This window comes from Anastrepha obliqua, chromosome 2, assembly GCF_027943255.1.
Source record: "Anastrepha obliqua isolate idAnaObli1 chromosome 2, idAnaObli1_1.0, whole genome shotgun sequence".
NCBI lineage: Eukaryota > Metazoa > Arthropoda > Insecta > Diptera > Tephritidae > Anastrepha > Anastrepha obliqua.
The window spans coordinates 10,233,494-10,260,524 of record NC_072893.1 but is presented as its reverse complement, the minus strand read 5'-3'; the positions used below and the strand labels follow the sequence as shown (position 1 = coordinate 10,260,524).

The following is a 27,031-nucleotide window of genomic DNA, read 5'->3' as shown; positions in this document are numbered from 1 at the left end:
AGGTCCCAATGTGCTTGTCTTGCTTGAAGGAGGCGGATAGCACGGAGCACTTTCATTGTGAGTGGCCCGCCTTTGCTAGAGCACGGCTACGAGTTTTGGGTTCCGATGTCGTGAGAATGTATAATATTCGTTCTCTAAAACTGGAGCATATTTACAGACTTGCCAAAGAATCTGGAAAATTCTCACAGGACTAACTATCTCTACCTCTGTCTCTATCTCTATTCTTTCCGATCTCTTTCTCTGATACTTTTCTCCTTCCCTTCTTGACTATAAACCCCCTTTCCAGAGCTCTAAATACAATGGACTTTTTAGCCTGAGTGTTTTAGGAGCCACCAAATCTTTTGGTGCTCCTTGGCTCGACCTATTCAAATTTCAATTTTAACCATGGCTGGTTATTGGGTAAGCGCCGCCTAGCTTGGGCCATTGACACCTTCAAGCCCCAAATCGCATGCTCCCGATGGCATCATGCTTCCCCAACTGCAGAAATCTGCTGAGGTATCCAAAATCCCAAACCACAACCTGCGGAGGTGTCATGCTTCTGGTTAAGACCTATCTATATACCAAATTTGTGGAGGACCATGAGAGTTGTCTTTATACCCAAGGCAGACAGGAGCTCACATTTCCCCTGTAGCGATTTCAGGTCAGGTGCGATGATTTGTAAGACTTTTGCTATTTGAAAATATACCTATACCATTTTTGTTTTTAATTATAAAAGTAGATTTCATAGCTTTTAACTATTTTTCGCCTGCCAGATCAATGACGGTCTCAATCAGAAGATCATGGGGCCTTACTGCGGCAATAACACACCACCTGTGGAGTTTGTCTCCGAAACGAATATGTTGGTTTTGACTTTCCGTACTGCTGTTTCTACCTCTGGTAGAGGATTCAAATTGGAATATCGTTCCATACCGATAGGTAAAACCGATTGTGGTGGGGTCTTTACTAAACCGGGCTATAAAATACGTTTGCCGACTGGCGAAGATGATGCGTATCTGAACAACCAGGAATGTTACTGGGTTATAATGGCGCCGGAAGGTAAAGGAATTATGATCAATTGGCAGTCGTTTAGCATGGAACAGACAATGGATTGCATGTACGATTATGTGGAGATCTATGACAATTTGGGGCGTGAGGGGAGCGATCGACCGTTGGGCAGGTAAGTGCTTGTTTAAGGGTAAAGAGGCTTCCACAGTTGGTAGATATTATAATGAAGAGTTGAAAAAATTTAAGCGAATTATTATAAAAGTTACTAATATACCAATTTGTTCCACTTATGAAGTTTGAGTTTTAAAAATATGTTTCAAGATGGAACAGTTTTCAAAGGTAGCACTTAAAAAGTCACAGGTTACAATGAGACTGTCGAAAATTTTATGTGAAAGGCGGCACCTAAAAAGTTGATATGGGTACCAGGTCACAGTGAGGCTGCCAAAAATACTATGGCTATTAGCTGGCTAGATACAGCCTCCTGAAGGTGGGTTCTCACAGTGAATCCTTTCGAGCGTGTCCTTTCGATTACCTTCTAACAGTTTAACATTTCATCTTGCAAGGTCTTTCTGTTTACGATTGGTTCAAAGGCTTGAACGCTTGCTGTCAGCGGGGCTCTTACTAAGCACTGACCGATGTCTAGCAATTCATGTTCAAAGGGCCAAAATAATTACGAGCCCTCAGCCGCAGCTCCCGTTCTATCGCTGCGTGGTACTATAAGTTTATATAGTAATTAAATCGTTTTGTAAGCCTTTAAAAAAGAAAATCTAGTCCCTACTGTTGCACAACTATTTGAAATACTCTTTCCAATTGATCTCCTGTTGTTTTCGTGTAAATGCATTTTGGGGACATGTTGCTGGAGGGAAAGTTCTTGACCTGCTAAAATTGCGGACCGTTTAGCTAGCATAGACTCGACAGTCATGGGAACGAATATCTTCTCACAACCTCTGATTTCACGATGCCAGCATTCGAACATCTCAGTTGCTTAATGGTGCATGTAACAGCGTAGATGGGGATACGGATACCCTAGTCGCTGACGAATGAATCGTTGTAACGCAACCCGACTTAGATGAGGTGCGAACATCCATTAGGCGACAAACACAACAAAGCCGCTGGAGCAGACGGACTTTCCGCCAAGATATTCAAAGCTGGAGGCGAAGAACTGACAAATCGCATGCATTAGCTCCTTTGCAAAATATGGTCGGATGAGAGCAGGCCAAGTGACTGCACCTGGAGTGTGCTTTGCGAAATACATAAAAAGGATGCTCCTGCAATCTGCGCAAACTACCGCGAGATAAGCCTGCTTAATATCGCATGCAAGGTCCTGTCGAGCGTATTGTGTGAGAGAATGTAACCCATTGTCAACAAACTGATTGAGCCTTATTAGTGCGGCTTCAGACCTGGTAAGTACATCATAGACCAGAGCTTCACAATACTTCAAATCCTGGAAAAAAACGCACGAAAAACAACTCGACACACACCATCTCTTCGTCAATTTCAAAGGCACCTTTGATAGCATGGATAGAAATCATATGTTTGCCGCTATGTCTGAGTTTGTACCCTCGCAAAACTAATACGGCTGTGTAGAATGACGTTGCGTCTTACCACAAACGCCATCGGGATTGGAAGTAACCTCTCGTACCCGTTCGATACCAAGCGAGGTTTCAGACAAATTGGAAATTGCTGGAAAAAATCTTTCGCGTTGCCGAGCTGAACCGCATTGGTACTATCTTTTATAAGAGTACTATGCTATCAGTAACAGCGCAGTATGCTCGGCATACTGTAGTTTTAAGCGAGAGGCGAGCAATTTGGTTCTTACTGCGAATGCGGGTAAAATAAAGTACCTGCTGTCAACGTAACGTACAAGGAACCTTCGCATTTGGGACAATATATCAGTGTTGACAACCATCTAATCGCAGTTGTGACGAACTTTGATCACCTTGGCACCAGCATTAACAGCATAAATGACGTCAGTCTGGAGATCAAATGGAAAATAACTCTTGCCAACAGGTGCTACTATGGGCTCAGTAGGAAATTGAAGAGAAGAGCTCCGCCTCTTGAACGACCAAATTGACACTACAAAACGCTAATCATTCACGTCCTGCTATATGGCGCAAAAACATGGACGATGGCAACATGATTAAGTTTTGGGAGCTTTCGAGAGAAAAATTCTACGTCAGATCTTTGGCCCCCTCCACGTTAGTGAGGAGTACTCGCGTGGAACAGCACGTTGTAAGAGCTTTTTTAGGCACATGAACTTAATTAAGCCTATAAAAGTACAGCGGCTACGCTGGCTTGGCCATGTCACCCGTATAAAAGAAGACGCTCCAGCTAGGCGAATTTACGACACGGTACCCCAAAAACGAAGGCGTGGAAGAAGAAGACCACATCTCCGTGGGAAGGACCAAATGCTGCAGGACCTGTCAGCAATCGAGATTTCCAACTGGCCCCAACGAGCGCAGGACAGAAAAAGCTGGCGCGCTATTTTCGATTCGGCCAAAACCGACACTCGCTTGTAGCGCCACATACGAAGTTCTTTACAAGTTCACCTGTTCAGCTGACGTATTTCCCCCCACTACGGCGCAGCTGACTATTTTTGTTTTATTCTACTAAATGTCAACAATACCGGTATTAAATAGTTGTTAAAAATTTTTTTTCGACACGTTTCGCAGCATTCCACGCACATACCCACCGCTACTGGACCAGGTGACGGTTGGTTTCGTCATCTATTGGATGGCGTCTGCCTTTAGTATTAAAATCAGTCGGCATGAAATGATGAGGTCAAAATGACCCCTTGCTACCGGACTACATATTAAGTGTCTTTCCTTTTCTTTTTTTTTCTTGCTTCCTTCTCTCTAGTTTTATCTGTCTTGTTTTATTTGCTGATTGTCGAATAAGCAGACATATTCTACTTGCTGAACTGCGCCACCCTGTCAACTCAAAAACTTAGCATTAATAAATTGAACCAATTTCTTTAGACTTTAATCAACAATAAATCAGTTATTTACATCCATTTTAGGTACTGCGACACACCACCTTCTTTCTCAAGTCACTCACGCCTCTTAACACTGAAATTCGTGTCAGATAGCTCTGATTCGGCTGGCGGTTTCGAGGCCACTTACGAATTCATAGATCTTACCAAGCAATGTGGTGGCGAAATATTCTCCTCCACAGGAAGAATTTTTTCTCCCGCCTATCCAGCCAATTACACAGATATCATTGACTGTATTTGGGTAATCAATACTCCTGAGAATACACAAATCAAACTGGATATTCTCATGTTTGAGCTGCAATCGAGCGAACACTGTGACAAAGACTGGTTGGAGATCCGGTAGGTGTAGCCTTATGAATAGCTTAGTAGAAATGTTTGTTGGCACTAACATGCGTATTTATCTTCTAGTAATGGCGGTTCGGCACAATCACCATTGATCGGCAAATATTGTGGGTCTTTAATACCACGTCAAATACCATCATTCACTCATCAGTTGCGGTTGCACTTCCATAGTGATAGTTTTCGCAGCGCGCGTGGATTTCAAATACACTGGTATGTTTTCTCGAATGGCTGCGGTGGTAATTTGAAATCGGATGCTGGTGTAATCGCGTCACCGCGCTACCCAAGTGCTTATCCACATAATAGTGTTTGCGAGTGGCACATCCAGGTGCCAAAAGGCTCATCCATACATTTTACCATTGAAGATCTAGAGATTGAAGAATTGTTCGAATGCCATTACGATTATTTGGAAATCTATAATGGGCGTAGCGCCTCTCATCCGCTATTGGCGAAATTGTGTCATCTGGAGAGCCAAGAATCCAAACAGCTTTTCACCACGAGCAATGAGGCAATGCTACGTTTCCATAGTGATGGTAGTCAGCGCGAACGTGGCTTTCTATTATCCTACTATTCGAATTGCTCACGAACTATTAACGATATTAGTGGTGTAATCGAAAGTCCCAACTATGGTAATCCCTACTTCAATGATCCCATCAACTGTTCGTGGACTATTCAAGCGCCAAAGGGTAATCGCATCGTACTACAGTTCTCACATTATGAGAAACGTGACGGCGGTCGGGATGTAGTCTTCAAAGAGCCGGGCAAGAACGAAACTATAATGCATCTGCTATCGCCAAATGACAACTTTACTACAACTGGAAACATACTGACTATTATACAGAATAGCAGTTTGGTGAACTTTCGCTTGGAATATGTTATGTTCGGCTGTGTTCAGACATTCCACCGCCAAACGGGTGAGTTCCAATCGCCAAATGCTCCCCTACCCTATCCAAATGACGTGGAATGCATGTGGGAAATAAGTACCACGCCGGGGCATGGCGTTGAGTTGACGATATCGGACATGGATATTGAAGACACAGTTAATTGCACCAATGATGCGCTAGTGGTAATTATAATAAAATATTCCAGCTAATATAGAGTTATGTTATCTTCAATATTTGTCGTCTTTAGATATCCAGCCATTCTCACAGCAACAATTATAAGGAGCGCCATTGTGGGATTCAGACAGATTTGGTCATCACCAGTTCCAGTCATATCCTGTTCGTGCGGTTCTTCAGCAATAAGGAACATAATGGAAACGGTTTCAAAGCGACCTACAAAATATTGAAGTCACGTAAGTTTTTTATCACGTAACCAAGGCGCATCCATTAAAGGTGGTGGCACTAGACCAACAACAATATTTTCTACGTTTGATTGTCAAAGAAAAGTATTGGCAATGTAGAAAACAAAGAATGAATTCGCCTTGCTTCATTCTGGGCAGCTGCTTGCTTCATTCAAATCAGCTGATTTACCGATACTACCTGTAATAGATTCGCCTTGTCACCTAACGAATTAAGTTTGTTAAACTCTTTTCAAGGCTGGCTATGCCGGTGAGCAAAACCGGTTTTTTTTTATTCAGGCAGTCTTACACAGAAATTAATTTTACACAACTTTACTTCATTTAAATCTATAGCAAGTTCACATTTTAAAGAGCACGTGAACCAGCTTTTTGAATATATCAGCCCGAGACTTTAACCCTTCAATGACTACTGGTCACACATAATAAAAAAAAAAAATAAATAATTGGCGCGTACACTTCTGTTAGGTGTTTGGCCGAGCTCCTCCTCCTATTTGTGGTGTGCGTCTTGATGTTGTTCCACAAATGGAGGGACCTACAGTTTCAAGCCGACTCCGAACGGCAGATATTTTTATGAGGAGCTTTTTCATGGCAGAAATATACTCGGAGGTTTGCCATTGCCTGCCGAGCGGCGACCGCTATTAGAAAAATGTTTTTATTAATTTTGCTTTCACCGAGGTTCGAGTCAACGACCTCTCTGTGAATTCCGAATGGTAATCACGCACCAACCCATTCGGCTACGGCGGCCCGTAATACTTATAATATATACTTACTTATACACGTAATACTCATAAAAATAATTGCAAAGTGCTTTACTTCCCACCTTATTTTTGTAGAAGGCTGTAGAAAATTATATCAACCTCATAATTTCATAGAGTTCTAGTGTGAAACATAGGGCCACAACGAATTTTTTCCATTCGGGTCTGTTTTGCGTCAAGCGTTTAACTTCCTTTCAGCAGTCGTCTCCAGGTATTCGCAGGTCTTCCACGTCTGTGGCTTCCTTGGGGGTTCCAGTCAATGGCGGCCTTTGTTAAGTCATCGTTCCCTTTGCGAAGAACATGGCCAATCCAGTCCCATAATCCATTTCGGATCTCTAATAGTATTGGCTTCTGCTGGGTTCTGGCTCATAAATCAGAATTTGGGATAATATTTGGCCAGAATATTTAGAGAATTTTTCGAAGGCATCTGTATACAAAAACTTGTAATGAGCTTATATCAGCTGACGTCGCATGTCCTCGTTTCACAAACATAAAGTAAAGTCGCTTTTACGTTGGAATTAAAACTTCGTAGTTTTGTGCGCCGTGAAATGTGGATTGGACTTCCCTTCCCTTCCCTTAAGAACCTGTGGCTTGCTGCTGGAACGATGGGCCTCGCGTCAACTCAGCGAGCGCTGGGCTAGTGCGGAAATGTGCAAAGTCGCGAGGTCCTTCTGGCCGCGGGTAAATCGGGGGTGCTCGAGGGAACTTCTAAGGCTACCAAAGCCACAGCTATCGAATTTGGTAGGTATCCTTACCGGACACTGTCCGCTAGGTGAGGCTTGGCATTTCGTCAAGCCCTTTCTGCAGAAGCTGTCTGGGGGATGAAGTGGAATCATCTCAGTACTTTCTTCTCAGCTGCCTGCTCTCGTCGGGCCAAGGTTTAAACATATGGCTCACACTTTTTCGCTACACCCGCAGATATTGCGGACTTAAGGGGGTATTCTAGTCTAGAGGCCCGAATTTCGAGCATTTTTTGACGATGAATAAAAAAAAAGCTATTGATATTTTTACGATACATTTTTTTATCATTTATTTATTCATATATTAGGAGCACACAAAATAAATTTGAACAAAAAAAAATGAATTTTCATGGAGTTATGTGTCCTTGAAGTGGAAGGGGGGGAAAAAAGGCAGTGTCCCCGTCGTCACGATTTCTACCCTTGTGGTCATCTGAAAAAAAAAATACAAATTCTTAATTAATATGAATGTCATTATCGTATGAACCAGAAAAAACGGGAAAAAATTTTTTTTCCATAAAATGGCGGCTACTCAAAAAATTGAGGTGGATTTTTCTCTTATTTTTAAGCTTTCTCGAATTGTTTACACATATTAAAAAATTGAAATTTCCAGTTTTTCGAGCTTCATACGATAGAGATATATTTAAGGAATATTCATGACAAATTTCAAGCAAATCGGTTGATTATAACTTGAGATATCGTGCCGACCGTATCGAACGAAGTAGTTTCGAGAAAAACACTTTTGAAGTTCTGCGTCCGCTCAAACCAGTCAAGCTGTCGCGTCACTAAAATAGTTGTAGCTTCGAAAATAATTCGAATTTTGAAAAATCCTTTTAGGGCGATATTTTTGAATAGTTAAACTATCAAATTTTGAAAAAATTTTTTTTTCGATTTTTTCAAATTTCTAGACTAGAATACCCCCTTAAATATCACAAATCTTATGAAATTCATTAGCAGCTTGAAGCGGTTAACACAAACGTAAATCATCACTCGTTGGTCGTCATCCTCAAATCCTCTAATCTAAGCCTTGGACTCTGTCTGGTTCCTCCCCCTTTCCTATTCCCCTCCTCTCCCCCTGAATAGTATCACAACGGACAAATTTTAATTTTTTGTCCAAGTGGGCCCTTCGCAAGGGCAGTCATTTAATCTAACCTAACCAAATAGCTTGCAGAGCGCCAAATGCCATTATAGCTTTCTTTATTCGGCTTCTGATGTCATCGCTCGCACCTCCAGAGGCCGACGCAATGCTGCCTAATTAGCAGAAAGATTGTAAATCTTTGAGGTCGATACTAAAATTGACACATTTTGCGTATTTCCTGTTTTTAGATGGATGAATCTTCGCTGCCGTCTCAAGATAGTTGTGGGACAGAAGTTAGATGTTATCTTTATAGTCAAGATCCGCTAGGCGCCCTTGCAGTTCTCAAGTAATACCGCCTCCAGATGACGGGGCGCTTTTCATGATAGCGCACAAAACAAGGTTAAAGAGAAGTGGCGAGAGAACGCATCCTTGTCGTACACCTGTTAATATTTTGAGCTTGTCACTCAGAAGTTTTTCATGCATTACCCAATACCATGCGTCCATGTAAAGTGTCTCGATGAGCTGAATCAATTTCGATGGGGCCTCTTTGCACACGAGGTCATTACGAATGGCGCCGTGATGGCTCAACAACCGTATACGCGATTTCGGCCAAGTTTAACGAAACGCACCAATCCTTTATTTCCCGTGCTAACCGACGCCAGTTGGACACACAAAATGAAAATTTATCTTAAAAAAAAAAAAGTAGGCATTCCTCTTTCTCTGCTAACACTAACAGAATCAAATATTTTCAGAGCAGAAGAGTTCGTAGTCATTCATATGACATGACCTATCTGTCAGAGCCACAGGATATTTATTTCCTGCGCTATGTTTATGTCGTCAATGAACAGGTAGTGTTCATAAATCGTTCGTATAATCTTTCCCTCACACACTTCAAGGTCCCCTAATCGGTTGTTATCATCGTTTAAGATTCTACGCCGTCCAAAAGTTTTGTGATTTTTGTTTGTCGACCTTGCCTGTTACTTAATTCATAGAGTCATTTATTGGTAAGGAAGATTTCCCATTAGATTTCAAGGCTGCCATTATTATTGATAATCGGAATTCACAGAGAGGTCGTTAGTTCGAATCTCGGTGAAAGCAAAATTAATAAAAACATTTTTCTAATAGCGGTCGCCCCTCGGCAGGCAATGGCAAACCTCCGAGTGTATTTCTGCCATGAAAAAGCTCCTCATAAAAATATCTGCCGTTCGGAATCGGCTTGAAACTGTAGGTCCCTCCATTTGTGGAACAACATCAAGACGCACACCACAAATAGGAGGAGGAGCTCGGCCAAACACCTAACAGAAGTGTACGCGCCAATTATTTATTTTATTTTTAATAAAAAGCAGCCCCTTACTACTTCAAAACTATAACTGTGGCGTGGAGGTACTTTGTCTTGTCGTCGCTCACCATCAGAGCCAACCGTTTTGCTCTTTTACCCAGGTTAAATGGCCGCCCTAGTCGGAGTGTAGGGGCTCAAAACCTAATGGAGGAATGAAACATCAAATGATGAAAAATGATTTTTCTGATAGCAGTCGCCTCTCGGCGGGCAATGCCAAATCTGCGATCAAAAAGCAGCTTATAAAAACCATCATCAAATGTCCAAATTATATGCTTACCACCTTCATCAAAAAGTTCACGGAATATATTCTGAAAATTCAAAATCCATTTTTATTACTCAAAGGTGATATTATCGCCTTCAACTCCAACACACTTATGCCAGCATTTGATCCAGCTCTCGAAACATTTCTATGCCTTTAATTTCGGTATAGCCATTAGAGCCGTCTTCGATTCTGCCATTACTTCCTTTCGGCTCTTAAAACGCGTACCCCGTAGTGGTTTTTTGACTTGATCAAACAGAAAAAAATCGTAGGTAGCCATATCAGGTGAATTCGATAGCTGTTAAAAGATATTCGTTTCGTTCTGGGACAAAAAGTCACGGATAATAATGGAACTGTGTGACGGTGCGTTATCATGGCGCAAAATTTACAAGTTGTTTTCCCACCAATCATTCTTTTTTGGTAAATTGCTTCTCGTAAATGTCGCATAACACCCAAATCGTAGTCCTTATTAGCTGTCTGACCGTCTGGCAAAAATTCGTGCGTACAATACCGTTGTGATCTATACAAACAGGGAATCCAACGCTATCTTTTTTGACTGAAAACGACGTGGTTTTTTGGTCTGGGTTCAATCGTAGCTCTCTACTCACTCGTCAGATGTCTGGACTGCCTGTCGTACTCATGAATCCACGTCTCGTCTCCAGTAATGATGCGTTTGATGAATGTTGGGTCGGACTCAGCCTTGCAAATCATGTCTTTGGCGATATCAACCCGTACCATTTTTTGCATGAAATTCAATACTTCGGGACCAACTCTACGGCAATATGATGCAAACCAAAATTATTAACTACAATGTCCTGAACGGATCCATAAGCAATGTTTAAGTCCTTTGTCAGTTCTCTAATTGTTAATTTGCGGTTGTTGGCCAACTTTTCTTTCACTTTATTGATGTTGTCATTAGTTTTTGAAGTCGTCGGTGGACTCACGATCTCTTCTGAAACGTTAATATCACTAGTACCTAAATGGTTGTTTTCTTTAAAGCATCAGTACCAATATTTCTAAGGTTTTCAATGGTGCGGAATCCATTTTTAAAACTGTAAAAATAGAAAACACGTGCAGAGGTAGATTTACTTAAGGCGGCGTAACTTTTACAAATCTCGAGCGATGGCGATACAATTTTGGTAGGAATGTTAATCATAGATATGGCAACCTAACAAAAAACAAAAAAAAAAAACAGATCTCAAATCAGTTGACTCAGAGCATCATATGGCGGGTGTTCCGTTTTTTTCGTAGCTCTCTCAAACTGCCTTATTCAATACATTTATTTTATCCATTTCGTAATAACTCTACTTTGATTATTTGCACAGAATGTGGTGGTGTGCTGAGCAGCAGAAATGGTGTAATTACATCACCTAATTATCCGCTTAATTATCCACCGGAGTCGAGGTGTGAATGGACTATCGAAGTAACGCGACATCATTCAATCACCCTGACTTTGGAAGAAATCGAAATGGAAAGCTATTTCTCATGTGAAATGGACTTCGTAGAGGCTTACGAGGGGGCCAACAGTGACGACGAAACACCAGCAGAGGAGGGTAAACTCTTGTTCAAGGAGTGTGACTTGTCGGAAACAGCGCAGAATGAATGGGTTACCACTACCAATACGGCGATAGTGCGCTTTGAGAGCGATGATAGCGTAGAGTCGAAGGGCTTTAAATTGAGCTTCAAGGAGGTAATTCGCAATTCCTATGTAAATGTACATTCAATTATTTGAAAACATGCATCTGTTTATAAATAGAATTGCGGTCAACGCATTGAAATTGGTGAAGATGATATGGATTATATCGCAGTCTTTCGCAATGCGGTTAGAAATGAAACTTGCGTATGGCATTTGATAGCAAAGGATCTTAGCAAACACATACAATTCATACCCACACATGTGCAACTGAGTCCACTGGTAGCAATGTCGGCGCCGACAGAGGAGGATTGCATCGATCAAGGGGTTAAGGTAAATGGAAGGAATGCAGTAATTTTCGTGTAAATAACTCCGTGCTTGCCATACAAACGTTAGATATATGACGGCGCGGACGAAACTGGTGCATTGCGTGCCAGATTTTGCAGATCACATCCACCAAATATTATTTCTAATGGAAATGCCCTCACTATCGTGGTGCCACTGAATGTTACCACAGAATTTGAGGGCTATTACCTATTGATGGATAATTGGTGCGGTGGTTATTACGCATCGTTGAGAGGAACATTTGCTTCACCCTACTATCCGTCCTCATATCCGGTGAATATCAATTGCGAATGGAATATTGAAGTGCGTGAAGGCAACTCGATTGTACTGACAATTGAATCACTCGATTTGGAAGAATCAGAGGGCTGCAATAAAGATTATCTGGAGGTGCGTGACTCAAGTGAAAGTGGTCGTTTGCTTGGTTTATTCTGTAGTACGAACATACCACCACCCATAATTGGTGGTCAATCAATGTGGTTGAAATTTGGCAGCGATAATGATGGTGTGGGCAATGGTTTTTTGATATCTTATAATTATGGTAAGTAGACTTCTAATGAGAGTGCATGCATCTAATTTATATATAAATAAATAAATCCTTCCCGTTTCACTAGCAACACACAATGAGATCAATGGCACAAATGGCACAATAGAGTCGCCGCATTACCCTACCAAATTCCATGCAGATGACCCTTATAGTTGGCGTATAACGGTCCATAAGGACTATGTGCTGGTGGTACAAATACAAGATATCGTAGATGTGGATATACCATTTATTCAGGTTAGTACTGTACGAGAAAAAAATATGTTCTGAGTGTAGCTAGGGAAAACGTCAATAAATACGTCCTTGGCATGTTTATTGACTTCAAGGGGGCATTTGATTACCTGCGCTGAGGAGCTTGGATGTCCGGAAATTGCTCTGTGATGGAGCTAGTTTTCGGGCAGGAAAGCCTCCATAGTGGGTATGTGTGGAAGTGTGGAGATTGGGGTGATTCGAGGTCCTTTGTGGTTCATTTATTTAGAACATAATGGTGGACTCCCCACTTTGGAAGTTAGAGCTTCTCTGTAAATGTTGTGCGTATGCGGATGACTTTCTCATTTTGGCGCAGGGCCAAAATCTGGATCTGGAAAGATTGCAACCGGGTGCCGGATCCATAGTACGGCGGAGTTGTAGATAGGCCTCGAACCCCCCCAAGGTGGTTAGACACACTGTCAATTGGTACCGTTGTCGTTCGTTGTCCTTTTGAGTGTTAGAGAATAGGGGCTTGCCACTTCTTCTAATTGGCGCGATAACCGCTTTCGCGATTTTGGCCGAGTTTAACGGAGTGAAGCGATGCCCTTCCCCACCTGATCTTTCCAGCGCCCTTCTCCTCTGTTACCACTAGCTGATACCGCAGTGAATACTTTCAGAGACGGAGTGTTTGTACGCATGAGGACGACATGACCCAGCCAAAAAGGCGCTGCATTCAGGGTGTTTGTATACTTAGTACCCTACAAAGTAGATATCAGTTGCCTTGAGGGCCCCACTTGGTAAACAGGTGGACTTTCACCTAGGGTAATCTATTGGCTCTATAATCGTTTTGCAAAATCAATTTCGTCGTACTATGTTATCGTCTGGTGTAACTCGCTGGAGAGCACGACGGTGCTTAAGAGGCTGGGGATAGTCCAAATGTTTGCCCTTATTCAATCAGCAGGACACTTTAGACTACTTCTGCTCTAGCACAGACTTAGCGGCTCGAGCTATAAGAGTGACTTGCAGACAGAGCTCGATGAACTTGTGCACGCATTGCTCGAAGCTGAAACGTTGGGTGGGAATATTCTGCGAGCTCAAGCTTAAGTTCAGACTACCAAGCCTATAATGCGTATTGCCTGGTGGTAGCCGCTATCAAATAACCAGTCGAGTAGCTACTCACTAGTGTAACAAGTGTTGGTAAACTTAACATTTATTCGTGATAACTAATGTACTGAGTGTGCTCGAAACTAGTAGGGAATGCCAGAATTCTCTTTCGACCGCATTAGGATACTTTGAAATTAAGTTAAGAAACTAAATTAAGGCATGGTAGTAGGAAATGCTCAACTAATAAGCTAGCTAGACATGATACCAATGAGGTGGTCTCTCCAAAATGTGAGAATGGGGTTCTATTGACTACCGGTGGTGTGCTCCGGGAAAGGTGAGCTTCGTGTCAACTCAGCAAGCGTTTGACACCACTTTCGCGAGGTCGTGCCGGCCAAGCGTGGATAGGAGGTGCTCCATGGAACTTCTGAGATGAACAAAGCCGAAGCTGCCGAGTATTGTGGGAGTTCTTTCTGAACTTTGTCCGTTAAGCATCTATGCCGTAGCTGTCTGGAGGATCTCGCGGAGTTATTCACACCTTCCTTAGCTGTCTTGGGGAATAGTTCACCTGGTAATAAATGGTGGCCTCACATGTAGTGATAAGTGCTTTGAGATAACCTCAAAAATAGGGTGAACTAAAGCTGTAGGTTTGTGCTAAGATGAAACTCGTATGCCAGCCTAAAAAATTGGACTATTAATTCAAAGCGCGTGGGTTTGGTTCCAACCTAATAATGACTCGCGGAAACGTTATATGATGAAAATACGGCGTAGGGAAGGAAGAGAGAAACTATACGAAGGATTATCAAACTTTCGAGTTCCGCACTGCCAATTCTAAATCTTTTTATATACTATTTTATATATTATTCGCCAATCTTATCAGTAGATGTTAATATTTTTCTTTTTTAACAGTTCTTCGACGGTTATTCAGATATTGGACTCCAGATCGATTATTCAAATACGAATTTCGTTCGTTCAAGCACAAATATACTGTACATCAAAGCTTTGCGTGGTCCCTTCAAATTCGAATGGTCTACACTCTCGAAGGAGGAATTAAAAAATAATCAAACCCTGGAAGAAAATGCTGCAATTTGCGGCAAGAACATTTATTCTATAAATACCGATTTATTGGTTTTTGTAAATTCGCCTGGTTATCCTAACGGTTATGCCAGCTCCCTGAACTGCAGTTGGCTTCTAATGCCAACAAATCCTGCCACTCATGTTACGCTACAAATGACTAAGGTCGATTTGGAAGATATGGCCGAATGCAATGCAGATTACGTCACAGTATCTGCTAGTAATGATCTACAAAGTTGGCAGGAGTTGGACCGATTATGTAAAAAACCCGATAACGTGCAAAAAGAGTACCATGGCACACCTTATCTGAAGCTCAACTTCGTCACCGACTTCACTGTCAATAAGACGGGTTTCTCAGCAAGATCAAGAGTTGGCTGCGGCTCAGAGATGACTGCTAGACAGGCTTTAGTTAATATTACAAATTTAGTGAGTGGCATAAACAATTTCCAAACGGACTGCGTCTGGAAAATACAAGTACGTCAAAGTCGACGTATACGCATACGATTTGTGGAGTCTTATCTTGCGCCGGACAGCCAAACGAATATATGTCGCGCCTACTTTTTGGTACGCAATGGCTTGGCAGAGGACTCACCCTTCCTCGGCAAGGGCAAATATTGTGAGAATAATATCACGGATCTATTGGAGACCACTTCGAATCGTGCATTTATAAAATTTTCACCTACCTCCTTCCCACGTTTCAGAGCCGCTTTCTATTATGAAGAGATAAGTCACGAGTGTTCGGATGTGTTGGTTCTAACAGAGGGCACACGTTTGGATCAAGAGAAAACCATAAATTCGCCCAATTATCCCAACATACCAAATCCGCATTCGGAATGCATTTGGCGGGTGGAGGCACCAGCGCATCATATAATCGCCGTGGAGTTTAAAGATGAATTCGATTTGGCAACGTCGGATAGTCAGATGGGGGCTTGTGATCGTGAATATGTGCAGCTAAATGATGGTGCGACCGAGCTAATGCCTCTGATCGGCATCTTCTGTGGCAAAAAGAAACCGAACATGAAGTATACGACTGGTAATGTTTTACGTGTAAAATATTTCACCGATATCTCAGAGCCACATGTGGGCTTTAAGGCCATAGTTTCGATTGGCCGTTGCGGCGGTTCATACTATGAGAATCAAGGTGAAATAAACTCACCTGATTTTTCTCTACTAAACAATGCTCACGATTTCGAGTGTGTATACACAATCGAAGTGGACGGTGGTAGTACAATTAAATTTATTGTAGAAAATATGGAATTGCCCAACACGGATGAGTGTGCGCACGGCAGCCACTTGGAGCTGCAAGAGATCGTTACGTACGATGGTTCAGATAACGTTACAGATACTTTACGCATTTGTGGCAATCGCAAGGATAAAGAGTACATTGTTGAAACAAATAAATTGGTTGTGCGTTATCACATTCAGAGCGCTAATTCGTCACCACACACTTTCAAGCTCACATATTCTGCTATCGGCACACGTTGCGGCGAGACGATAAATGCGAATCGCGGCACACTCTATACACCGGGCTATCCGCAGGGTGTCAGTCGGCCGACACATTGCTCCTGGTACATACGCGTACCGAAAGGTAAGCGCGTCAAGGTCGAGATCATCGATTTCGACACCGGCGCGCCGTTAAATACAACTAACTCGTTCGGCCATATGAGCTCCTTCCGTGGACGACTTAGCTTCGCTAATGATTTCGAAATGCAATCGATTATTGCGCGCGTCTCGAATAACCCACCAGCAGTGATCTACTCCACGGACAACACAATGGGTATTGATGCATTTTTGCTTTCGTTCAGTCAACATCGTGGCTTCAGATTGCGTTTCTCCTCGAATGAGGACTCACAGGTGTGCCGTCACAACTTCGATTTGATGGATGTTGAAGGCGCAGTGAGTTTCAGTCGCCACAACGATACCGATATCTACTGCAATTATGCACTCAAAATGCAAGATAATGAAACATTATCGTTACAAGTGGAACGTTACGAAAGGAACTTTACAAGTCCGTTCTCATCTCTGTACTCATCGTTTTGCAGTTTTGTGACGCCTTTGAAGTTGGAATTGAACGCGCAACAAATAGTGCCTGATCTTTTATGTAAAAATGAGACCCAAGCCGTTGTTCGGCTACCTTATCCGATTACAATGAAATTGATAGGCAACAGACGTAACAGACTCATCAACTTGGATTTGAAGTACAAAGTTTATAAATGCGGTGGCATACGTTCGATTTATACCGATCTAAATATTACACAGCCGGAAATGGGCAATTATACCGGTGTATTGGAGTGCGCTTGGGCAGTGTGGCCCTATCACGAGTTCAGTGTGGATGACACAGAAGATCTTGATTACTGGGCTGCTGGTGTACAGATCGAAGTTTCGTTGTCAACAGATTTCAAGGGCTCATGTGAAGAGCAGTATCTAATTGTGTATAGTGGACCGAATCAGAATTACCCCCATTTGGGACGCTTTTGCACACAATCCTCCATGGATAATATGGTTGTGGAGCGCGGTGTATTTATTGAGTATTACACGCGTAACTATGAGACCCAATCCAATTTCAATTTGTCCATGAAACAGGGCAGCGGTTGTGGTGGTAAACTCACTTATCCATATCGACCCATATGGTTTAGTGATCAATACAAGAATAACATTGAATGCGTGTGGGAATTAACAACGGATCCTGGTTTTCGTATTGGACTCTATTTCACTGCACGTTTCTTTATTGAATCAAGTAAGGATTGCACAAAAGATTATTTGTTGGTACAGCAGAGGACGACGGTGAATGGCACATGGCAAGATCTGGGCAGATATTGTGGGCGTGAACCGCCGCAATCAGTGAATAGCACAACAACGGAGATGCGCCTAATTTTCCGCACAGATGCGGAGACGGTGGGTGATGGCTTTACGGCAAATTTCGAACGCAATTGTGGTGGTATTCTATATGCGACAAGTGAGTCGCAGCACATGACCAGTCCCGGCTATCCGCGGCGTTATGAAAACAATTTGATGTGCAATTATACCATTGTGCAGGAGCAGAAAACTAAGACCGGCGTGATGATGCAGTTCTTGGACTTCGAGGTGGAAGAACCACCAATTACACGTTGTCTCTTCGATAATGTTACAGTCGCCACGTACTACGATGATATGCCGCCAGAGGAGACTATACTTTGTGGCACCAAACGTTCCCATGAGTTCCGTGGTGACAAAATTTCAGTGATTTTACGCACGGACCATTCATTTTCATCCAAGGGTTTTAAGTTCGCCTACAGTAATAATATATGTGGCTACACAATTCATAACTCGACGATGATAGAGACGCCCCGTCATTATAAAGATGGTACTTTTCCACCAAACAGTGAATGCAATTGGAATCTAACTGCACCAAATGATTACAAGATACTCATCAAGTTTGAGTATTTTGACTACGAGAGCGATGCATCGTGTGACTTTGACGGCGTGGAGGTGTACAAGTCGCTTTTGCCTGTCGAGGACCAACGTATTGCCAAATTATGCGGCAACCTTACTGGCCTCTTACCACCATTGCATATTGCCAGCAATCGTGCATTAATACATACCTATACAGACCGGAGCATTGACTCGATGGGCTTCAAAGCGCTCATCACATTCCTGCCAAATTGTGATGAAAAAGTCTATCTGGGCGCAGACAATTCGACTTACGAACTCAACAAATACGCGAGCGGCTACTCGAATAACTTGGATTGTGCGCACATATTTACAACCACACATGGCAGACAATTATTTGTAGATTTCAATAGCTTTCATATCGAGGAAAGCGAGAATTGTCAGGATGATTTCTTAGAAGTGCGCGATGGTGGCGGTCCTTTCGGGGACTTGATTGGTACATTTTGCGGTCATGTGGAGCCACATAGACTTATGTCTTCAGGTAATACATTATTTATGCGCTTCGTTAGTGACTCGTCGGGGGCAAGTGCTGGCTTTAGCGCGAAAATAACATCTTTACCCAAGATATGTGGCAATGTGGAGTTGGAGGTCAAGGGCAAAGAGGTGAGTGGGGTGTGAGCGTGTTGTTTTAGTAGCGCAAACTCAATATGTAAACTTTTTTTTGACAGAAATTGGTTTTAAATTCGCCGAATGAAGCAAATCAACTTTATGGCAAGCAGTTGAATTGCTTGTGGAAAGTCAAAAGTGAAAAAACAATACATTTGAAGTTTGAACGCTTCGATTTGGAAGGCACCAACACCACAGGCAAATGTGGCGGAGACACACTGAGAATTTATAACAAAGAAGTAAGTTATAGTCTATTCCCACGGAGCCTTAACTGCAGTGTATGCTTAACTATAACACACGGGCTGAAAAATCCCGGGCCTAAAAAGAAATCACTTCTTTTTTGTTCAAAATTAGCTTTATTCATCAACGCAATTTCCATCAAGAACAACGCAATCATTCCACCGCCGCTCTAGGATTTAAATACCGTTTTTGTAGAACTTCCATTTTTATTTAATTTATCTTTTTTCTCAAAATACGCTCAGTTTCGGCGATAACCCTTTTACTCGAGCGCAATTTCTTATAGGCGAGTAGTTTTTTTAGGTCTGCGAACAACTCGCCAGGGAGAACGTTGGCGAAACGCCAAAATTAAGAAAAACATTTTTCTAATAGCGGTCGCTCCTCGGCAGGCAATGGCAAACCTCCGAGAGTATTTCTGCCATGAAAAAGCTCTTCATAAAAATATCTGCCGTTCGGAGTCGGCTTGAAACTGTAGGCCCCTCCATTTGTGGAACGACATCAAGATGCACACGACATATAGGAGGAGAAGCTCTGTCAAACACCCAAAAAGGGTGTACGCGCCAATGATACATATATATACATATATAGCGACTTTTAAACTGCTTATCGATAGGGAAACCATCAAAAAGGTAAATACAAGTTGGCAAAATCTCACAACATGCGAACTAAGCAGACAGACATCGCCGAACTGGAACAGCGGTCGATGGAAAATCTTGTTAAGCCTTAACAGAGAAGCTATAAGAAAAATGATAGGGGTATTAACTGGCCATTGTTTAATAGGCAGCCCCGCTAGGAGGTTAGGACTCCCTTACTTCGATTTCCGGATGGTTTGAACAAGAACACGTAGGGTAAGGATAAGCTCCAGTGTATCACAATGGACCTGCGAAAGGTCCAAGTGTGTCGTTATGATAACCACCCAACCTACCTACCTACCTAGCGTCAAGCTCAGCACAATAACTCACGAACTAATGAGTAGAATATCACGAAATTTCAACAGCTGTTGTTTTAAGATTAGCACTAACTGGAAAAGAGGTTAATGAAATAAAACTGTATGTATGTGCTAGGCCCGGGACTTTTCAGCCCATGTTTAACTAAAACACTAAAGAATTGAAATACTCAAATTACTTTGCAATTGTTGTTGCCTGTGTAGAACTGACTTTTCAAATAGAGTTAACTTAACTTTACTGGCCTTACGGTAAATGTTATATTTTTAATACAAAAATGTTTATACGAGCTGCTTTTAGACGTAGGCAGAGCCGTAACAATGCAGACCAAATAGGGATTATCAACAAAGTTTTTTGTGGTAGAATTTCCTTAAGAAAATAAATTTTTCTTTCATTTTTAGTAGAAACATATATTTTCTGTAATAAATGGAGTACAAATTTGCAGAGAAATGCTAAAAAGCAAACCATAAACATGCGATTTGAAGCTCTAGTAGACATCTGTTGATGGTAAACAAAAATCAGCTGTTTAAGTTAACGTTAGAAACGCTTGATATTTCTGAAGCCTGATAGTACTCTCAACTGCCGTTAAGTTCTTGGTGGAAATAGACTATTAGTATTGAAAAATATGTTACGCAACTTAAAATGAATCATACAAATGAAATTTTTCCAACTATAGGACGCCGATAAAATTGAAAAAGGCTACGGCACTGAGTTCGTTTTCAATGGTCAAAGGGGCTTCGTTGATTGGAGTAACTTTGCTATTAATTTCGTTTACTGTGGCAATCACTTGCCCGATGATTTCTTCTCTACGGGCAACACATTAATTATTAAATTCCAGACTGACGATGAAATCGAAAAAACTGGCTTCAGCATAAGCGCTTTTGCTGTGGAAGGTATGCCATTCAAAAAAATTTTCCTGTGTGTCCACTTTCAATCACTCCTTTTATATTTATATTTATTATTTTCTTCCTTCATGTCAAGGCTGCTTCCGCAACTTTACCGGCACTCAAGGTCGCATTCAAATCGCCGAAACAGAAGACGAGTGTGACGTCTACATCGAAGCGCCACAAAACTACACACTTAGCCTTTATTATGCGGATGTGACATTTGCCGATTATGCCTGTGAAAAAGAATATATCGAAGTTTTTAATGCCTATACGAATAGTTCGTTGCAAAAGATTTGCTCGTACACCGGCAATGATAAGGCGCTTTTCTCCACCACGAACAAGTTGCGTTTGCATTTCAAAATGAGTGGCTACTATACGAAATTCGATATTACTTATTTGGCTAGCCGTGATGGTGTTGGATGTGGTGGGAATTTATACAATAATCGTGGCACCATCGTTAATCCATTCTATCCGAATAATGTGCGAAATAATTCGGATTGCCGTTGGAATATACGGGTGCCAGGAAATTTGCATGTGTTGTTGCACTTCGAAGGTAAGATTTTATAAATTTTAGTAAACATGAACGAGGGAGCTTCAGCACATACATATGCAAGGTGAAGTCCAAAATAAACAAGAAGGGAACGAAAGGAGCTTTGTTCTGATCACTTCGAGTTAATTTATTCAAATGAGTCCTCTTTGGCCTCGATACACTGTTTGACGCGATCTAAAAGCTTTTCGGAAGAGTGTTTCAGGTCATTGGCCGGAAAGTCCTTCATTATGTCGGTACAAGCCTTTTATATGGCCTCTACGGAAGCAAGACGTTTTCTTTTCATGGCCAAATACAAATTTCCGAATAGGTAGAGGTCACAGAGAGCCATATCAGGGGAATACGGTGAGTGATTGATGGTTAAAATGCTATTTCTAGTCAAAAAATCAGCCACAAGAGTGGATCGATGAGATGGTGCATTGCCATGCAATAAGCGCCAGCCTCCTCCTTCGAGGTATTCATGGCGAATTCGACAAAACGCTTCAATTCGCAAACGCTTCAAAACGCCAAGATAGAAAATTGCTTTGACGGTTTGGCCAGTTGGCACGAACTACTTGTGGACAATTCCCTTGGAATCATAAAAAAAATTAGCATCGACTTGATTTTTGACTTCGCCAAATGCGATTTTTTGGGTAGCGGCTCGTCTGGGACCTTCCATTCGGACCTTCCTTTGAGGCTTAGTTTCAGGTTCATGTAGGAAGCACCACATTTCATCACCAGTTACAATGTTGTAAAGGAAGTTCTCGTCTTTTCTCGCCTCTTTAATGAGATCTTTCGAATGTTGGATTCTGAGCAATTTTTGGTGCACAGTTAACTTATGCGGAATGAAACGTGCACAGATCTTTCGTAATCCCAAATCATCATTAAAATGAGATAAATCGATGTTTTTTTTCCATAAATTTCAATGATGGTTTCGGTTCATTTTTGATAAAACTACGAACATTTGCGATGGAGTTTTCGGTGATTACTGATTTCCCGGTCCGCCCCGTATGTTCATTGATATTTATGTCCTCACAACCATCTCTGAAACGTGTAAAGATAGACAATCATTGCCATAAACTTTTTTTATCAGTTCAAATGTTTCGGTGAACGTTTTACCGATTTTAATAAAAAAATTGATATTAGCTCTTTGTTCGAAATTCATTTTTGTACCGATAACTCAAATATACTGACACTTTAGACGCAATAACTTCGCTTCCACCTAACGGAATGTCTCTAAGCTTTCACTGGAAGTTAGCTGGGGATGTAACTTCCAACGCACTAACTCATTAAAAAGATGGCGCCATCAAAAACATTTGAATGAGTCTTGTTTATTTTGGCTTTGCCTTAGGGTGCATGCAAGAAAAACCAATCGGTACTGTGTCCCCATCGGAAATATACAATTTATTATATTTTAAGACTTCCGCTCTAAAATATTTCGAAAAACTTCAAGATTTCACTGAGCTGTGCCCATATACGAAAGTGCTTTAAAAAATCGTGTTTTTGTTTTATAAATAAAATTACGTTTTTAAATATAGTAAGTAGTGTGCATATCAGTATTAAAATGCGCTAATGCCTCTACCAAAATGTAAAACCTAATTTCGAAATATTTCGACCGCAGCACCATCTAGCGTGTGCATTTGCTGAAAAATAATTCACGTAATGTGTCTAAGTCACTAAACCACTTAGAGGTTAATTGACAAATTAATTCAGGTTAATATTTTAAACATTGTATTTATTGTAATTTCTGATCTGCATTACTGAAATGCATTTCATAATTTTCATTCTTAACTCCACCAAAAATTGACAGTGAGTTTTTTTTATTCCTAAAAATTTGAAAAGAAACTTGGGTTGATATGGTTTTCGTAGGGGCATATGTGCGTTACCAGACTATTGTCATAATTAAATACTATTTTATATTACAAAATTCAGCAAGGCGGGGAGTAAATCACGTCTAGTTGGGATAATGCGAGACAATTTTTCGCTGTCATACCTACTAACAGTGTGAAGAAGGGCATAATGGGGTTTCATTACAAAAGTAGGAAAAAAGGACTATTCATTGGCTAAGTCCTTTAGACCTCCTTTATATTGAAAGCAATGGAGAAGATTATTGATAATGAAATCGGATCAAACACTCTTTGTATAATACCTCTCCATCAAAACCAGGATGCGTACAGGGCAGGAAGATCTACGAATACTACGCTGTATGAGCTATGCACGGAGATCCAGAGTACCTTTGACTGTGAGGAAACAGTTCTCTGTGCCCTCCTCGCTATCGCGCACTAGAGAAGAGAAACGTGCAGAGACCCATCTGCAGATAGATAGAGTACCTGCTGCAGACAAGAACAGCTGAAACCGCAGCAGCCGACAGTACTATCCAGCTATAAACAAGTAAGGGGTGTTTGCAGGAGTTGTGGATCTTATAACCCCTCCTGGAATTGCTAAGGCTGAAGCTTCCACTTACCCAGCTACCCATAGGTGATATCACAAAAGTCTTCAAATTCGTAAAGAAGTACAGAATTGAACTGGACGATAAGATAAACTGGAGTATACCTGTATTTGAAAGGAAACTCCAGAAGTGTACCCTGCACTGGTACACAGATGGCTCGAATACCACAGAAGGGACAGGCGCTGGAATATGCGGCCCCAGAACTAAGCGTTCTGTTCCGAAGTGTAGTTTCCCAAGCATCTTCCAAGCGGGGTGTATACCATTTGTCTATGACAAGCGATCAACTTAGACAAGAATTTCCGGAATGAGCGAGTTGCCATTCTAAGCGACAGTCAGGCGGAACTCAATGCTATATCCTCCTGTATGAGATTAAGTTCTCACTGGTCCGTATCAAGAAACTGAATATGTTAGGGACGCACCATCGCATACGGCTGATTTGGGTCCCAAGACACACGGGTATACATAACTGGGAACGAACTAGCGGACGCATTGGTGAGAGAGGTTGCGGCCTCGTCATTAATAGGAGCTGAGTCCTTCCTTGCTATGGCACAACACATCATTGATGAGAAGCTTAGGAGTGAAGGGCTAAGGCGGCCAAGTGAGGTTAATTCGCACCAAGCTATCGGGCTATGCCAGGCGAAATCTTTACTGGACAGGTACAACCGAAAGAGGTTTAGAAAACTCATAACCCTCCACAAGGTTAAACTAGGAATGCTCACGGGCATTCTCAGAGGCCACTGCAAACTCACTAGTCTTCTGCACACGATAGAGATATGGTCTACTGACTTTTGTCGTGTCTGCGACCGATTTCAGGAGACTACAATGCGCCTTCTCCTCCTATGCAGCGCTATAGCGCGGGAAGCTTGAGATATCATGGCCATTTGCAGCCGGAAGAAAGGCAAAAATGCTCAGTGCAACCCAGCTCTGTCTTAAGTTTAATAAGGGAACTGGATCTGGATGAGGTACTGTGATGAGTAGAGGGCACAAAAGCCCATGAGGCCGATGTGCAAACCTCGTAGAAAATCTAATCTAATATTTTTTAATATATAATAAAAATCATAATGCGCTCAGTTATGCTCACCATTGTATGAACATTAACATAATATCACATGAATATGTGCTTCTAATTTGTTAGCAAGAAAGAAAAAATTTAGTTTCGTTTACTTCGATATCCGAAAAATCAGCTTTTATCTTTCCAATACTATAGTGTTTATGTTGAATACTGGATTTTTTATTAGTATTTTTCCAATCAATAAAAAAAAATGGATAAATATTTATTTGCGTTAAAACGGTGACTCCGCTATATAATAATTAATTAAGCATATCTATTTATATTTAAATTTAATATTAAATACATATATATTGCATCCCTTCTCAAAACAGTTTTCGATCTTGGCACCAAGAACACTTGCCACTCAGATTATTTGGAAATTATTGAACCCAGTAGCGATGGCTCGGAATCGGTTGTGCGACGCTTTTGTGGCGGGGTAAATTAAATTTTCGATTTTTTTTTATTTACATTTTTTTAAATATTCTTTGATCATTCAGGATAATCCTAAAATGTATAAAAGCGAAGGCAGCACAGTTTCCATACGCTTCCATAAAACGCTCAACTACGATGGCACTGGCTGGGTTATAAACTTCCAAGGAGTCTACTCAAATTATAAGATTCCCGAGTACATGTTAATGTAATGTGGCAATGGTGGTGGTGGTGGTGGGTGTGCAGGTGTTGTCTGAGCGACACAGCCCAGATCGAATTAGCACAAAGATGCCATTTTGATACACCACTGCTTTGACAGTGGACTTGCATAGAATTAAATAAATATTATATTTGTGTCATGTAATTAATTAGAAATTATTTATAAAAAATGAAAAAAAAAATAAATAATAATGAAAAAGTTGATAAAATAAATGAAAATCTTAAAATTCGTATGTTCAAATATAAAAATTAAACTCATTAAAATATTGTGTAGTATGTAAACTCTGGCTTCCACTGAATAAGTGCGGTCAGTCTATGGAGGTAGCATATGCAAGAACGAGCAGCACTCATCTCATGCAAACAAAAACAAGTCCTGTAGTCACCGATCGTCAACGTTTATCTTATACATATGTATATTGGTAGACCCATGCAACATATTTTTTTGACAGGTTGTGCCCAAATGCCCTTTGTAATGTGCTAAACCTCATACCTTGATATTCTTGTTTGCTGCAGCGTGCCAGATAGGTAGGGATTTTTCTCTGAATTTTTCCATCACCAAAATATAATTTTATAAATTAGTACAAGCAAGTCTCAAATTGCAATTAGCTAGCACTTGATTTGAGCCATCGATTATTACGACAGCTATCACTCAAGGCAATACTATCAAAACTGCTTACGTAGAATTTGATGGCTAGAATGACCAGAACTACCGAAATTGTGGAACTGAGAATCCAAGAGTAATTCTTCAAATTCTCATGCAGCCACCACGAGCCACTATATGGGTGCCCTTAATTGCGTTTATTGTAACATTAAGCCACTATGGGGAATTGACATGGGATGAAATTATTGAAGTCGAAATTGTAAGGGCAATTACATGCATTGGGTTGGCAACTAAGTAATTGCAGATTTCACTCATATATAGATGACTTCAGTTGAATTTTTAGGTTTGCAGACGTAGTACAAATGTAGAACACATTTTGTTATTTGATAGTTGGCAATTCAGCTGTCAATGAGTAAATAAACGTGTTTTGATCGGTTGCGTAGTTTTCGTTTGGCGTTCGTTGAAAAATGGAAAATCAAAAGGAACATTTTCGTCATATTTTGTTTTTTTATTTCCGCAAAGGGAAAACCTGCGATGCGAGCTTCAAAAAAATTATGTGCTGTTTATGGGAACGAAGCCTTTAAAGAACGGCAGTGTCAAAATTGGTTTGCCTAATTTCGTTCTGTTGATTTTTCATTCAAAGATGAAAAACGCTCTGGTCGTCCAGTTGAAGTTGATGACTCTCTAATCAAAGCAATAATCGATTCGGATGGTCACAGTGCAAAACGTGAGATTGCAGAGAAGCTTCACGTATCACATACTTCTTCTTCTTCTTTTTCTTAATTGGCGCGATTTTGGCCGAGTTTAAAAAAGCGCGCCAGTCCTTTCTTTCTCGTGCTAACCGGCGCCAGTTGGACACATCAAGTGAAGCCAACTCCCTTTCCACCTGATCTTTTCAACGCAGAGGAGGCCTTCCTCTTCCTCTGTTACCACCAGCTGGTACCGCATCGAATACCTTCAAAGCCGGAGCGTTTGTATCCATTCGGA

The 27,031-nt window shown here is 41.3% G+C and overlaps 1 protein-coding gene across 1 annotated transcript in view; it reads left to right on the top strand.

Annotated features, from left to right (window-relative positions):
* LOC129239104 (cubilin homolog) overlaps positions 1 to 25,552 on the top strand; it is a 35,100-nt gene extending 9,548 nt beyond the window's left edge. The window contains exons 10-23 of the mRNA XM_054874406.1: positions 753 to 1,156; positions 4,004 to 4,315; positions 4,385 to 5,381; positions 5,447 to 5,609; positions 11,109 to 11,473; positions 11,540 to 11,749; positions 11,813 to 12,299; positions 12,373 to 12,539; positions 14,502 to 18,698; positions 18,764 to 18,940; positions 20,559 to 20,775; positions 20,864 to 21,322; positions 25,128 to 25,231; positions 25,293 to 25,552. Of these exons, the coding sequence (XP_054730381.1) occupies positions 753 to 1,156; positions 4,004 to 4,315; positions 4,385 to 5,381; positions 5,447 to 5,609; positions 11,109 to 11,473; positions 11,540 to 11,749; positions 11,813 to 12,299; positions 12,373 to 12,539; positions 14,502 to 18,698; positions 18,764 to 18,940; positions 20,559 to 20,775; positions 20,864 to 21,322; positions 25,128 to 25,231; positions 25,293 to 25,436 (8,403 nt within the window). The 3' untranslated portion in view covers positions 25,437 to 25,552. The remainder of the gene's footprint in view (positions 1 to 752; positions 1,157 to 4,003; positions 4,316 to 4,384; positions 5,382 to 5,446; positions 5,610 to 11,108; positions 11,474 to 11,539; positions 11,750 to 11,812; positions 12,300 to 12,372; positions 12,540 to 14,501; positions 18,699 to 18,763; positions 18,941 to 20,558; positions 20,776 to 20,863; positions 21,323 to 25,127; positions 25,232 to 25,292) is intronic.
* Positions 25,553 to 27,031: the final 1,479 nt, after the last annotated feature.